The 14,743-nt window shown below is 51.4% G+C and overlaps 1 protein-coding gene across 4 annotated transcripts in view; it reads left to right on the top strand.

Moving 5' to 3' along the window:
• Window positions 1–316: 316 nt before the first annotated feature.
• The window catches only part of CSNK1D (casein kinase 1 delta), a 38,718-nt gene continuing 24,291 nt past the window's right edge, over window positions 317–14,743 (top strand). For 2 of the 4 annotated variants that reach the window (XM_030843183.2, XM_030843184.2), the window contains exons 1-2: window positions 318–684; window positions 6,997–7,107. In XM_030843183.2, the coding sequence (XP_030699043.1) occupies window positions 609–684; window positions 6,997–7,107 (187 nt within the window). In that variant the 5' untranslated portion in view covers window positions 318–608. Of the gene's footprint in view, window positions 685–6,024; window positions 6,219–6,996; window positions 7,108–14,743 lie in introns of those variants that run through there. The other 2 variants (XM_030843181.3, XM_060291256.2) reach the window with 2 other exon arrangements.

Below are 14,743 nucleotides of genomic sequence, written 5' to 3'. Positions count from 1 at the left end.
CTGGACGTCCGAGGGTCGCGAGGATGAAAGAAAACGCTGGGTTGCGGGGCGGGGGCTGGAGGGCGGGGGCGGGGGCCCGGCCCCACCCGCCCCGCCCTGCCCTGCCCTGCTCGGCCCCGCCCCGCCCCGCCCCTCCCCAGCCTGTCTTTCGAGGCCCCGGCCCCGCCCTAGCCCCGCCCCTAGAGCTGTGAGGTCCCGCCGCCGGCCAGTTGCCGAAACCGCGGCCCCGCCCCTCGGTCAGCGCGGCCCCGCCCTACCGGGGGTTGCTAGGGGAAGTGACGTCACAGCGCGATGGCGGTGGCTCCTTCCGGCAGCTGAAGGGGGTTTAGGCCCGGGAGATCCGAGTCCATCCGCGGCGGGGAGAGGGCAAGCGGGGTGGGCAGGGGCCGGAGCAGGGGCGGCGGCGCTCGGACTGTCCCATCCGTCCCGTATTGAGGCGTTGGGAGCGGCGGGGCGGCTGGAAAGCGATGGTGAAAGCGGGGCCGTGAGGGGGGCGGAGCCGGCAGCCGGACCCGCAGTAGCGGCAGCAGCGGCGCCGCCTCCCCGAGCTCAGACCCAGGAAGCGGCCGGGAGGGCAGGAGTGAACAGGTCGCGCCGCCGCCACCGCCATGGAGCTCAGAGTGGGGAACAGGTACCGGTTGGGCCGGAAGATCGGCAGCGGCTCCTTCGGAGACATCTATCTCGGTGAGGCGCCCTTCCCCGCGGATGGGCAGCCCCAAACCGGCGTCCCCCGGCCCCGGTTCCGCTCCGGCCCCCTCCCCGGCGACCCCGCCCCCGTCGGCCCCAACCCCAGCCCCCGCCCCGGGCATCCCCTCCGGCCAGTGGCGGTAAGCCTCGTCCCCGTCTGTTCGGGCCTCCCAGTTCCCCAGGCAGGAGCTTGCGGCCTTTCCGACCCGCGCCCTCGAGGGCACCTGACCAACGTGCGCTCGCGGCCTTTGGGGAGCGGCCGGGAGCCTCGGTTAGGCCCTCGCTACCCGCTCGGCCCGGCCCTCGCTACCCGCTCGGCCCGGCCCTCGCTACCCGCTCGGCCCGCCCGCCTTGTGTCCGCTCCCGGTGTCCCTCCACGCAGACAAAGGGCCGTCGGCGAGTGCGGCCCCCGCGTCCTGCGCGCGTGCGGTGGGCACGAGTAGAGTCCGGGGCTGGCCGAGGCTTCTTCGGCGCTCCTCGTTACGATGCAGCCCCGGCTGACCAGCCCCTCTGGCCCGGGGTCTGGGCCGTGGACCGCAGGTGGCGCTCGGGGTCGCCTGGGGGCCAGTAGAGTGGTCGTTGAGAACATGTTGCGCATCCAAGTTCGGTACTAAGTACCTCGGCGTGAACGAGAATGACATTCAGGTGATTCGGGACAAAGTCAGCGCTAGGGTGTTGGGAGAATTAGAGGCAAATAAAGTGGTAAAGCTCTGCTCATGAGCTTGTCCTTTTGCTATGAAAACTCTCCAGGTACACTGGAAAAAAATGGGATTAGAATGTTCTGGATTGTTTCAGATTTACAGTGAAAGAATGCACGTGTGTGTTAAAAGGTTGGCTTGAGTCTTAAAGTTGGAAGTTTTAAAAATATAAGCGTTTCTCAGAGAAATTGTGTGTAAGTTACTCCTACCCCCGCATTTGGGGACATCCAGCCTGGCCCGCAATGCATGTGCAGAGGGACTGTCATTGTGCAAGTTTGGGGGTGAACATGCTCTGCTTGCGCAGCCCGCTCTGGTGTTTCTGTTTGGCTGGTGTACTTGTCAGGGAGGGTCAGGAATAGATTTGTATGTCAGTAATGCTTCTGGTTATGCTTTTCAGATGGTCCCAAGTGTGTGTGCTCACCGCCCCATCCTTGCCTCTTGTTACCTGGAGAGGATGCACGACCTCCTGGGCTAACAGCGTAAGAGGATTCCACACTTAGGGTAGTTCATAACTGCTTTTGGTACCCTTACCCTACAGTGTAATCCTGTCACATCGGTATGTGCTTTACTGCCCTGCTGAGTAAAACACACTTCAGAGATACTTGCATTTTACTATTTAAATATTTATGTCCAGTAGTCAGCAGTTGCCTTCTCAGCAGTGTTTTGGGAGGCGAAGTGCTGGGTAAATGCAAGCTGTTTGCCTTATTTATAGAACAATAGATTTTGGCAAAAGTTTTAACTTAGGATCTAGGAGCTGTACTGAAAAACCAATCTATTAGCCACCCTTACACAGATATGAAAAAGTAGATATTTTCAACATTTTTGTTCTCTGGTCTGAAACCTTGCCAGACAGTTTTCTGCTTTCCGAAGCTGCGTTCAGACAACCAAATCGTGGAACGTTGTCACCAAGTCATTCACAAAGAAGTTGAGAGTTCTGTGGGAGACCCTGAAAGCTTATTCACAACTGTGTCCTTTGGGCCTCACCTTGTGCTGGGCACACCAGTGGTGCTTGATCCAGCCAGGCACTGGCTGACCGGTCCCAGAGGGGTCTGTCCTCAGTTTCCTCCATCATGTTTATCCTAAAATGGATAGACTGTGGCTCTCGCGCCCTAGTTATGAGTACCCACATGGCCCACCCACTGGAGTACACGTAGAGTTACTTGTGTGGGGTTGGGTACAACTGATTTGGCTTTGACTCTTGGCCCAGGTGGTGGTCCCTTCAGGCTACATGCTACCCCACTGAGGAAATGTGAAGTGGTCTTGTTAGATTAAGATGTGACTGGAAAGGTGGGTCAGAGGAAGCTCACTATATACTGAAGTTAAGGGTCACAGATGACCGATCCAAAGACCATGGGATGGATTGAGTCTTCTGTACCATGTTTTTTTTCTATTTGTTAGGCAACTAGTCATTAGTTGAGGAATTCAGTCCTCATCTTAAAAATCGTTATGTTCTACATATTCTAGTGTGACAGCAGTTAAAGTCGTTCCTACTACTGTCATTTTGCTATAGGTCAGAATGCTCTTAACTCCTCCTTCTTCACCTTCGTTTAAATGTGGGGTTTGGGGTCTTGGGTTTCCACCTGGGACTTTCTAGTGCTTTCAGACGTTTGAAGCCAGGGGTGGAGGGGGAAGAGAGAGCTGTCCTTCAGCTTGCCGAGTACCTTATGGACCAAGAAGGCCCAGTGCTAGCCTCCCTTTCCAGCAGCCTGCTGTGCTGACATGAGCATGTGGCAGTGTGTCCTGCAGGTTATTCCAATCCTTCCCAAACAGCGTGAGCCCCCTCTCATGGAGTTCTGTTCTTGTCCCATGTCTGTCTTCTATAGGTGGTGGCAGTACCTCGGACCCTCCTCCCTGCCCCCCATTCATGATTGGTAGAATGGTGGTTTTCTTCCTGCTAGCTGTTGGCATTTGTACTTGATCCTGTTGCTCTGTCAATTTATCAGAGGATGGCCTCATCTGTCCAGCTGTTACCCAGGTGGAGTGTGTGGTTTGGCTTCATCACATACACAAATGCTTTTGGGGATCTAAAGCTTAGTAACCTCTTCATATTTTTGATTTTCATGTTTTTCCCCTCGCTGACTTTCATTTCTCTTCAGTGGCACCTAGCAGGGTGTCTGGCACACAGTAGGGGTTCCAAAATGGTGGCTGGCTGGCCAGGAGAGGAAAGCAGTTGCCTGTATGCAACTTTCGTAGTCACGTGCCTGTGTCCTTTAGGGTGATGGCTTGAGTGTTCATAGATACCGCATCAGCTCTCAGTGGTTGCCCTGTGAGAGTGCCCTTTGCCCTGCTGTTCAGAGGCCTCTCCCTATTTCTTTGTCGATAAAACAGTCATCAATGGGAGTTACCTTTTTGTCCCAGGACAGGGTCAATCTTGGAGTTAAGTTCATTTATCATCTGCCTTTGCTCAGCTTGAGGGGCATAATTTTGTTTTCCTAGGACCAGCATTAATCTGTGTCTAAACATAGACTAACATCTTCATCTAGTGAGGGGGAACTCCTGTCTGGCACTGGAGCTGCACAAAAGAGCTGAGGTTGTTGGGTGATAAAAGACCTCACTATAAACAGACACTGAGTAAACGTGATGTGCCACTTGGTTTTGACTTGCTCTGAATCTGGAACCCAGAGCTCAATAGTATCTTTCAGATTTTTGTTCCCCATCTAGAAGTACTTCTAAAAGTTACCTGTTGTGAAGGACCAGGTTTTGTAATTTCCATTCTGTGGCAGATCAGCACTTTTGTAAAATGTTAAAATTTTAAAATGTTGCAGCAATGTCATGTTGCTATCAGAGCTCTGGGGTGCTTCCTCGCTGTCCTGTATTTGTCCCCTTGTGGACTGGGGGTAGTTTGAGGACAAGACTTGGAGCAGCACTGCCGGTAGAGCACAGGGGCTGCTGTCAGCCAGGGAGGTGGGACAGGACTGCAGGGCTACAGTGGTGGACCACCTCAGTTTTGCTCAGTGGTCTCTTATGTTTGGTTCCCATGGAATACCCAGAACTTGCAGTGCTGCTGCTTCACCCAGTGGTGAAGACCTCTCAGAGGAGGCAGCCTGCGTGTGTGCTGCCCTCAAGTCTGTTTGGTAGAGAACCCAGCCTCCCCTCTTTGAGTCATCAGACTCAGGGCAACCTTCACAACTGTGATGCTGTAGAGGGCTGTTTCTGTTTGCAGGTGTGATCCTGGGGGAGGCTGGCTCTGTTGCTGGTGTGATCCTGGGGGAGGCTGGCTCTGTTGCTGGTGTGATCCTGGGGGAGGCTGGCTCTGTTGCTGGTGTGATCCTGGAGGAGGCTGGCTCTGTTGCTGGTGTGATCCTGGGGGAGGTGGGCTCTGTTGCTGGTGTGATCTTAGGAGAAGTGGTCTGTGTTTCCAGGTGTGATCTTAGGGTAAGTTGGCTCTGTTGCTGGTGTCATCCTGGGGGAAGTGGGCTCCTTTGCTGGTGTGATCTTAGGGAAGGTTGGCTCTGTTGCTGGTGTGATCCTGGGGGAGGCTGGCTCCATCTGCTGGTGTGATCCGGGGTGGGGGGGGGGAGGCTGGAATTCATATTGTGTTCCAGAGTTGCCTGTGGTCATTTGTCCCCAAGACTGTCAGTATTGCAGGGTGACTCAGATGTTAGCTTTACCAGCCACAGTACAGTGGAACCAGAAGTGTCCTCAGCCTTCCTGAAGGTGCTAGTTCAGTAGGTAGCCTGTGTGGGCCCAGGCTGTGTTGTCACTGAGAACCTGCCTCCTGGCAAAGGTGACAGGGCTGACATAGTTGGAGGAGCAAGTGTGCTATCATCAGAGGCTTCTCTGCTCCTGCTTTGGGGTGGGGGGAGTTGCTGATGTAACTAGTAAGGTGAGTCATCTGTTCCTCATGGGCTGGTGAGTTCAGTTCAGAGTGCCAGGTCCTCACAGGAACTCAGAGTTCATTTTTCGTTTGCACAGTACGTTTTACAATGAAGTAATTTCTCTTGTAGCTAGATAGATTATCCTAGCCTCAGGGAGGAAGAACAAAATGTATTACCTGTCTTTCTTCTGAGTGCCCAGGAGTCTTTGTGGAATGGTAAATGGAGTTCTTAAATTTAGAATGGTCCCTGGCAGTGATCAGATTGTGGTTATTCCCATGGAACCCCAGCATTGGTGACCGGTTTTGGATCCAGGCCCGCTAGAAGCAACCGCATCTCAAGCAGCTGTCTGAGCAGACTAGAGGAGAAAGTTTCTCTGTCCTTCTTGGGCAGTTACTGGGTTCATGAATATCAGCAGACAGCTCTCCTGCAGGTCATCATTGTTCTAATGCTTGCTGACCTTACTCTGCCTTTTATCCGGGAGTCTTAACGTTCTCTGTAACCAGTAACCCATTCATCCCACAACTCCCTCATGAAACAGACTGCTGGTCTCCCTGCTGAACTCAAATGGTGAGGGAATCTGAGTTGCCAGGGACTGGCAACATTGCTTTGCCCAGCAGGATGGGTCTGGGTTCTGCCTGGGCTGCTGGAGCCAGTGTTAATTCCTTCACGAATAACCATACTACTGGGAAGGATTAAAGTGCTTTATACTTAGAAGGAACTGGTGAGGAAAGCAGGGGGAGAGCTAGGTATGTGCTTTCTAAAGACTGCTTTTCCCATTCTCTCCAGTGAATGCTTCTTGAGGGAGGGCTTGTAGCATAGCTTTGGGTCAGATTGGAACTCAGGAGCATTCGTGTGTGAAGCCTGGAGGGGTAGTGGTTGTCAACATTTGCAGGTCCATATTGTAGTGAAGAAGAGGACGGCATCTTGAGGTTAAAACTCTAATCTTTAATCACGATCTGGTGACCAGGAGGTGTGAGCAGATGTATTGCCGGTTTTAGCACAAAACTAGCAAAAGGTGAGTGACAAGTACACTTTGCATAGATGTGATTAGGGCTTTGAAAACAGAGCCCAGTCCTGTTTCAGTGTCCGTAGGAGACGCACAGTATATCCTGGTCCCTGGGAGGGGAGAGGTGTGCTGGGCCTCCCTGGGCCTGGCCTGGCCTGTGATGGCTGAGTGATGGCTCCTGCTGTGTCGTGGGAACTGAGTCCCCTTGAGAAGCGACCTGCTGTATGCGGCTTGGTACCTGGGCCACATGGACTGGGATGGGCTGAGGCCATGTGAGAGTTCAGTGGAAACCCAGCCACCTCTCTGGAGAGAGGCTCGCACACACCCAAGACCTGTCAAGGCAGCATGGAGAAATGGGGCCCACACGGAATGTGTTGCCCTGGGACTCCCCACGGTCTGGCTTTGGGTGGGTGAATACAGGGCTGACCAACAGGCTGGATGAGAAGGTTCAGACCAGATGGGGGTCCTGTGGAGAGAACTGCACACCCTGTCTCTCAGTCCCCTGGTGATCAGAGTAGAGCCATATGGAAGTAGGTGATGTAATACCAAATAAGACTTTTCTATACGTATCAAATATTCCTGTTTTAAAAAGTGAAAATAAGGATATTTTCCCACAGGGGTTTATCTACCACTGACAGCGTCTTGTAGTAGAAAGTGGAGTGCATCCATCACCTGGTCCTCCTTGGAAGATTCAGATAGCACTCGTTGTTTCTCCAGCGTGTTGTAACATTGGGTGAGGTGGTAGACACCAGACGATTAACGTTTGTGATTTTCTTTCTTTGCCAAGGTACGGACATTGCTGCAGGAGAAGAAGTTGCCATCAAGCTTGAATGTGTCAAAACCAAACACCCTCAGCTCCATATTGAGAGCAAAATCTACAAAATGATGCAGGGAGGAGGTATGGTCTTTACCTGTTAAGAAAACCAAGGTGGTGTTTGATGAGGGAGAATACAGATGTCATGAATCACAGTCTGGTTAATTAGGAAAGGGGGCAGAAGCGTTCATACCCTTGACCCCATCCTGTGGCTTCCTTCAGATACTGTCTGAGAGGCCTGTAGAGGGGCTCACTCGACAAAAAGAAACATTTTATGCTTTTTTGCATAAATATTCTCTTCCTTAGTTTCGTATTACGTACTGGTGTCTTTGAATGCAGACTTGTGTGAACGCTGACGTAGAGCTTGCTGCTGGTCCTCCTGTGCCGCCTTGGTCATGCCTGCAGCTTTGGGATGGTCCCTGCAGACTCTCCTGAGTGAGACCCCTTCTAGCTTAGTTACTGTCCCCATTCTGTGAAACCTCCCCTTGGGCCTGAGGGTACCTAATATCAGAGTGCCCATCCTGATTTCAGAGTCTACCTTTTAGAATTCTCTGGACTTTGAGATTGTTTGGCAGGAAGGGGTTTTATTGGGGGTCTCAGAGTCCTGAAGACACTGCAGCATTTTGAAGGGTGTGCCTGTGCTGCTCCCCAAGGAGCTCAGGAAGCCCAGGCACATCCCTGAACGTCTTGAGCTTTCTCTGGGGACGGGGCTTCGTGTGTGAAGAATAGCTGTGTTATTTCCTTTTGGATACCCTTTGAAGCAGAAACCCCCATGATACTTTCATAGTTGGGGGGGTGGGGTCGGGACGGCTCTTGGCACCTTGCCAAAAGGAAGCTTGTCTTCAGAGTCTGTGTTGGTCCTTTGGTCAGGTGGAAAGGGAGGACTGGTGATGTGATTTCTTGACGTCTTTGCTTCACAAAGCAGTTTAATCTGTGCTACTTACTACCAGAAACCAGCATATCTCAGCTGACGTAGCACAGGGTGTCTCTTTAGCAGCAGATATATCTTAAAGCAACACAAACAGTCCTATGAGACGACTGCAGAAGGGTGTGTCCAGTGCCGCTTGTCCTGGGCACTATGGGACCAGAACAGGCTGTGGGTTCTCAGATGGCACATAGGGAGGAAACTCCCTGGCCCCTCCTGTGCCCAGGGAGACGTTGGCAGAGGACCCTGCCAGTGTGTCTGTCCTCTGGCAGCCCTCAGCAGGCTTCTCAGGCATCAGGGATGGTCTACACAGCTTTTAAGGTGGTGATGAGTAGGAGGAGGTGACTTGGTTTGTGGCCTTCGTGGTGGGAGGAGCTTAGTGCTGGGGGTTGGATGAAACCTTCTGACTGAAAAGCTTGTGTGTTTGAGGAGCAGCATCTCAGAACTCAGAAGCTGGGCCCCCAGGGATGGAGGGAAGAAGAGCTGACACCCAGGGAGGAGCTGGTGTAGTAGATTGAGACTCAACAGAGGGGGACTTCCCTGGTGGTGCAGTGGTTAAGAATCCACCGGCCAATGCAGGGGACACAGGTTTGAGCCCTGGTCCAGGAAGATCCCACATGCCGTGGAGCAACTAAGCCTGAGCGCCACAACTACTGAGCCTGCGCTCTAGAGCCTGCAAGCTACAACTACTGAGCCCATGTGCCACAACTACTGAAGCCCACGTGCCTAGAGCCCGTGCTCCGCAACAAGAGAAGCCACTGCAACGAGAAGCCTGAGCACCGCAACGAAGAGTAGTAGCCCCTGCTCGCTGCAACTAGAGAAAGCCTGCACGCAGCAACGAAGACCCAACGCAGCCAAAAAGAAATAAACGAATGAATAATTTTTTAAAAAGACTCAACAGAGGGAATTCCCTGGCAGCCCAGTGGTTAGGACTCTGTGCTTTCACTACCAGGGGCATGGGTTCAGTCCCTGGTCAGGGAACTAAGATCCTGCAAGCCCTGTGGCGCAGCCAAAAGAAAAAAAAAACTCAACAGAAAGGAGTTTATTTGGTTTAGAACAAGGTCTCTCCTCAGGAGCATAGCTGTTTTTTGTGGACGCTGTCTTCTGCAGGAGAACAGGGAGCAGCATCCTAGGTGCCAGTAGCCCCCCGCCCCCAAGTTAAGGTGATCAGAAATGTCTCCAGACGCTGCTCGATGCCCCTGGGTGCACTGTCGCTTCCTGTTTTGACCCCCTGCTTTAGGACGTAAAGGATCACTTGCTCTCCTGGTCTTCCCATGCCCCTTCTCTAGGATCCTGGAAACCTACTGGGATTCCAGACATAGCTCTTCTCCTGTCTGGCCCTTCCCCACGCATAAGTCAGGTTTTACTCCTGTTTCAGATACACACTTGGTGAATACTATCAGGGTGTAAATTTCTGTTTTAGAAAACAGATTCTGTCCAGGAGAGCAGAGAGCAGCATCTTGCTACTGTTCTGTGAGTTCGTCCTAGCCAAGATAAAGCTGGGATGGCAGAGGAGATAGAGTTCGGCTCTGCCCAGAAACCTCACAGCTCTGCTGTTGACCAGCCTTCTACATCCATCTCATGTGGGTGCATCTCTGATCGTGGCTCTTTTTATGTTAAGTTCTGTGCTTCGTTGCAGGTGGTTGATATTGACGGCATCGTAGGAGAAAGCTCGAAGCCCAGGGCCTGCCTTGCCCTCTCTAACTCGTAGTACAGGGTTGCCCGGGATGCTGCCTCATGATGGTGGCCTTGCAGTGCTTGGCTAGAGACAGCTGCTGTGCTGGGTCACTCAGGTCCCCTAGGGGAGGGGTTAGCATTAAAAACAAAAACATGTTTTGGGGGTGGATGAAATGGGTGAAGGGGTTCAGTTGTATGGTGACATTTGATAACCAGACTTATTGTGGTGATCACCTTTTACTAGTGTATACAAAGATTGAATTGTGTTGTACACTTGAAACTAATATGTTATATACCAATTTTACCTGAATAAAAACAAAAACAAACACACGCTAGTGTCAGGTATTGTTAAGAGCGTTTTTAAACATGCGGGCACGTTCTCCGCCACACAGTCATGTGCAGTGGGTATCATCAGCCTCGTGTAACAAATGAGGAAACTGAGGCTGTGTCCAAAGGACAGAGATCTGAACTTGAGCATTGTAGGTCCCAGGCCACTCCTGCACAGCGGCCCTCCATGGCGGTCAGGGATCAAGAACGTGCCCCAGGGCTTCCCTGGTGGAGCAGTGTTTAAGAATCTGCCTGCCAATGCAGGGGACACAGGTTTGAGCCCTGGTCTGGGAAGATCCCACGTGCCGCGGAGCAACTAAGCCCGTGCACCACAAATACTGAGCCTGCGCTCCACAGCCCGTGAGCCACAGCTCCTGAAGCCCGGGTGCCTAGAGCCTGTGCTCTGCAACAAGAGAAGCCACCGCAATGAGAAGGCCGCGCACAGCAACAAAGACCCAACGTAGCCAAAAATAAATAAATTAAATTAATTAATTAATTAAAAATACCTTTAAAAAAAGAAGAAGAAGAAAGTGCCCAGGTCTAGTTGGAGCAATAGGTAAAAAACCTGAAATAGAAATAATTTTAAGTTAATTACGTTAGTGAAGGATATGGGTGGACACCAAGTTTTTATCAAAACAGAGTGGCCTGCCAGGCAGAACCTAGAGGCTAAGGCTGAGGCTGTGCTTCCCAATCCTAATAACCCCACAAAGTGTCTTTAGACCATGTCCTCCTTCGGGAAACTCCAAGTGGAGAACCTTTGTTTAGTTCACAGCTGCTTCTGGTAAAGGTTCATGGCAGGTGTGGGACAGGAGTGTGGGCCCTTTGTATCACAGAATCCAGGCCAGGGGTGAGGGTAGGAGCTCTGCGCTGAGGGTGGGTGGATGCCGCCAGCAGTGTGGCTGTGGGGCCACCAGTGAGTAGAAACAGGCAGCTTCACCCGAGTTCACTCTCTCTCATCTCATGTGCCTGTCCAGTTCCCGCAGTGTATTTCAGACAATCACACTCTTTTTGCTATGAAATGTTTTACGGTACTTAAGAACATATGTAGCTCGTGGCTATCAAGAATACTAAAGTGAACCCCCAGAACTCCCACCTTCTTGAAAGAGGGAGCAGGACGGCCCTTGGCACCTGTGTGCCCACCCCAGGGCGCCCTCTCTGCAGCTGCCCAAAACCTGTCTCCGCATGCCCTTGCCTAGTTTGTTTTTATTTTTTTAATATTTATTTATTATTTGGTTGCACCGAGTTTCAGTTGCGGCAGGTGGGATCTTTGTTGCAGTATGCGAGATCTTTTAGTTTCGGTGCGTGAGGTCTTTAGTTGTGGTGTGTGGGATCTAGTTCCCTGACCAGGGATCAGACCCGGGCCCCCTGCATTGGGAACGCAGAATCTTAGCCACTGGACCACCAGGGAAGTCCCGCCTAGTTTGTTTTTAAAGTTTTGATTCCTCGTCATCCTGCAAGAAATTGGTTTTTAAAAATCTAATGACAGGGCTTCCCTGGTAGCACAGTGGTTGAGAGTCTGCCTGCTGATGCAGGGGACACAGGTTCGTGCCCCGGTCCGGGAAGATCCCACATGCCACGGAGCGGCTGGGCCCATGAGCCGTGGCCACTGGGCCTGTGCGTCCGGAGCCTGTGCTCCGCGATGGGAGAGGCCACAACAGTGAGAGGCCTGTGTACCGCAAAAAAAAAAAAAAAAAAAAAAAATCTAATGACATTGTCCAGAAACATTTGGCCATTGTATTTACAATTGTTTTAAGGTTGAATTGCCAGACACTTCATGAAAAATTGTATTTGTGTTAATACTGAGTCCCCATATTTATATTGAAACTTCCCGCAAATCAAATGGAAAGCATTTAGCTAGCGCTCTCCCTCATTTTTCACCCCCAAGCATATGTTTTGGTATCTTTGGACTCGATGAGGGAAAAAGTATCAAGTGTTCAGAGCTGCATATAAGAGTCCAAGTGACCCATTTCCCATATTAAGGGCATGTGGGCAGGGGCAGCTGGGTGTCCCTGGCATGACTGGTCGCCTGGGCACAGGGCAGCACTCTGGTGGCTGTGTGTCTGACCTACAGCCTCGCATGTCCTTCCCCAGCCCCAGGAGCAGTACTCTGGCGGCACAGGTGCATTTTTAGCTTCCTGGTCTCACTGCATCAGATGTCTGAGGTTACAGAGCAGCAGTCTGTGCACAGGCGGCAGGATTGTTCTTGTGAATGGCTTTTGAGCTGATTTCTGCCTGGGGCCTCAGCACTTAGTTTACAGACAGTCTGCTTAGGATGAAGCAGGCTACACAGCATCCTCCTCTTCTGGCCAGAGAACTGAGAATAGGAACACCCTGCTTCTATTGTGTCTTATCTTAGGGTGATGAGGTGTGTTGGCGTTGCCAGTGAGAAGGAAGGTGCTGCCAGTGAAACAGACCATCAGAGCAGACGAGTGGCAAGTCCACGCCCCGTGTCGTGCCAGTTCATACGCTTTTGAATATGAGTAATACAGTCTTGCCGTGTGTGTTTACGACTTTCTTTTTTGATCCACTGTGTTCCTGAGGTTCTTCCATGTTTGACACAGTTGTGGTTTGATGGGTTTCGTTGTTGTTTATAGACTCTTGTGTCTCCATAAACAGTCCTCCCTGTGTTGAGGAGCCCTGGCCGGCTTCTAGTGTTTTGCTCTTCAGGATGGTGCCTCAGTGACTCCCTCACCACGTCTGGTGCAAAGCCTGTTAGTGGAATTGCATTCCGTAAAGCAGGCAGGTGCTCGGCCTGCGGGGTGGCACCCGGGCCACAGGGATGTGTTCCCAGGTGGTATGGCATGTTTACCTTCCTGCCTGAACAGCCTCGGAGCTCCTGTTGGATCCACACCATCTTCAGCCTCGCCATTACCATTTCTCTCCAGTGTGTCGTGGGGTGTCTCAGCTAGCACAGAAGAGAGAAATTTTAAAGAATTTTAAAATTTAAAGGTTGGAGAAGGAAGAAATAAAACTTATTTGTGCATGATTTAACTTCCTACATAGGAAACCCACAAGACAAGTTAGAGCATTGAGCCAGATAGCTTAAGATCAAAGGGTAAAATCAGTTCCTTTCATTACACCGATAACGGTCAGTTAGGAAATGTAATTCTTTTTTCCCCTCAGTATGAGTAAGTCTTTATTCATTGCATTTGACAGGGAAAAGGGAGGGAAAGGGCCAACATGTGTGACAGGACTTGGCGAGTGGGAAAGGAAGTGCTGGCATGGCAGAGTCAGCCACTGAGTCTTCGTTCTCCAGGCCCCAGGGCTTAGTCTCCTGTAGTTCAGGAGCAAGGGGAGGGGAACAGGAGAGGACAGACTCCTCCTTCCTCGTAAATTCAACATTTCAAACAAAGCTTTGGTGTCTAGCCGTGAGCATGGAGTTATATTTCTGTTTCCTGTTAAACAATCATGTGGCCACTTTGACAGAAATTTCTTGGGCTTGCACAGAAGCTCCTGAGTGACTTCAGAGATACATTCATCTTCCCCTGCTTGGTCTCCCAACCTCACTTTCTACATAGAAGGGCCCCCTTGCTTTTCTTTACCCAAAGATTTTTTTTTAATACTTACTTTATTTATTTATTCGGCTGCTCTGGGTCTTAGTTGTGGCACGTGGGATCCTCATTGCCGCATGCGGGATCTTTTAGTTGCGGCGTGTGGAATCTTTTAGTTGTGGTACGCAGGATCTAGTTCCCTAACCAGGGATAGAGCCCGGGTCCCCTGCATTGGAAGTGCGGATTCTTAACCACTGGACCACGAGGGAAGTCCCTACCCTGGGATTTGAGATTAAAGTAGGTTTGATCCATCCAATTACAGCAGTGTGTTTGTCGTGAATCATGTCAAGGAACAGTCTTGACTTGGAGTTGGGAACAAGGGATGGAGTGTTTCTAGCTGCTTCAGCACTTCTGCACAAATCATTTAAGAGTTGTAGAGACACCACACAAACTAAATGTACAGGTGTGTGGGCTTCTGGGGGGTTGGGGGTGGAGGAGGGAGTAGAGTAGGAGTCAAGTTTTAGGACAAAAGATTTGGTCTGAAATGGGGGAAGGGGGCACGAAAGAAAGGATGGCTCAGGACCCCTATTTTGAGTGGGGCCCTCCCCAAGTTTATGTTTCAGATCCTTTGCCTGGTGCACAACCTTTTGTCTGACTGTTCTTTGAATACAGTAGGAAGTTTGTAAACAGTGAAACCCCAGAAGAACATGGAAAAAGACCAACACATTATATTTACACCAACTAGGCTACCTAGCGTTCATTTTCAGATCAATGGCTCATGAAGTCCTATGAAGCCTCCAGTAACTAGAAGGGCAGCAGCTGGGGTGACAGAACCCGGCATCAGACATACGTCCCCCCAACCCGTGTGCTCTAGTGCGTCCACCCCATTCCAACAACACGAGTCCCATCCTGTGAACTGAGCCCTTTGTCCTTCAGCTGCTGCAACACTGACCGTTGCTACTGCGGGCAGGATGCTGGCACCAGGCACTAGAGAGAAGCCCTTGCCTGTGGTCTCGAGAAGCCGGGGCAAGAAACCCCCTGTTAAAGCTTAAGGATTTTGGTCTTTGCTTCATCTGGCCAGCTGGCAGCTTGGGGTGGGTGCAGAGGTACCCTTTGAACCCTTTTCTTATGGATACACAGGAACCCTAATGAAGGATCAGGGAAATGAAGCAAGTCTATGCCTGGGGTTGGAGATCCGGCACTGGAATCCCTCACCCAGCCGTGCCTTCCTCTTGGCCCCGGCACCTGGGTCTGCCTGTCCTGACCTGTCCACAGCATGTTTCCTGTTCAGGCTGATTTC

Source organism: Globicephala melas, chromosome 20 (assembly GCF_963455315.2).
Source record: "Globicephala melas chromosome 20, mGloMel1.2, whole genome shotgun sequence".
NCBI lineage: Eukaryota > Metazoa > Chordata > Mammalia > Artiodactyla > Delphinidae > Globicephala > Globicephala melas.
This window is presented reverse-complemented; position numbering and strand designations above follow the sequence as displayed.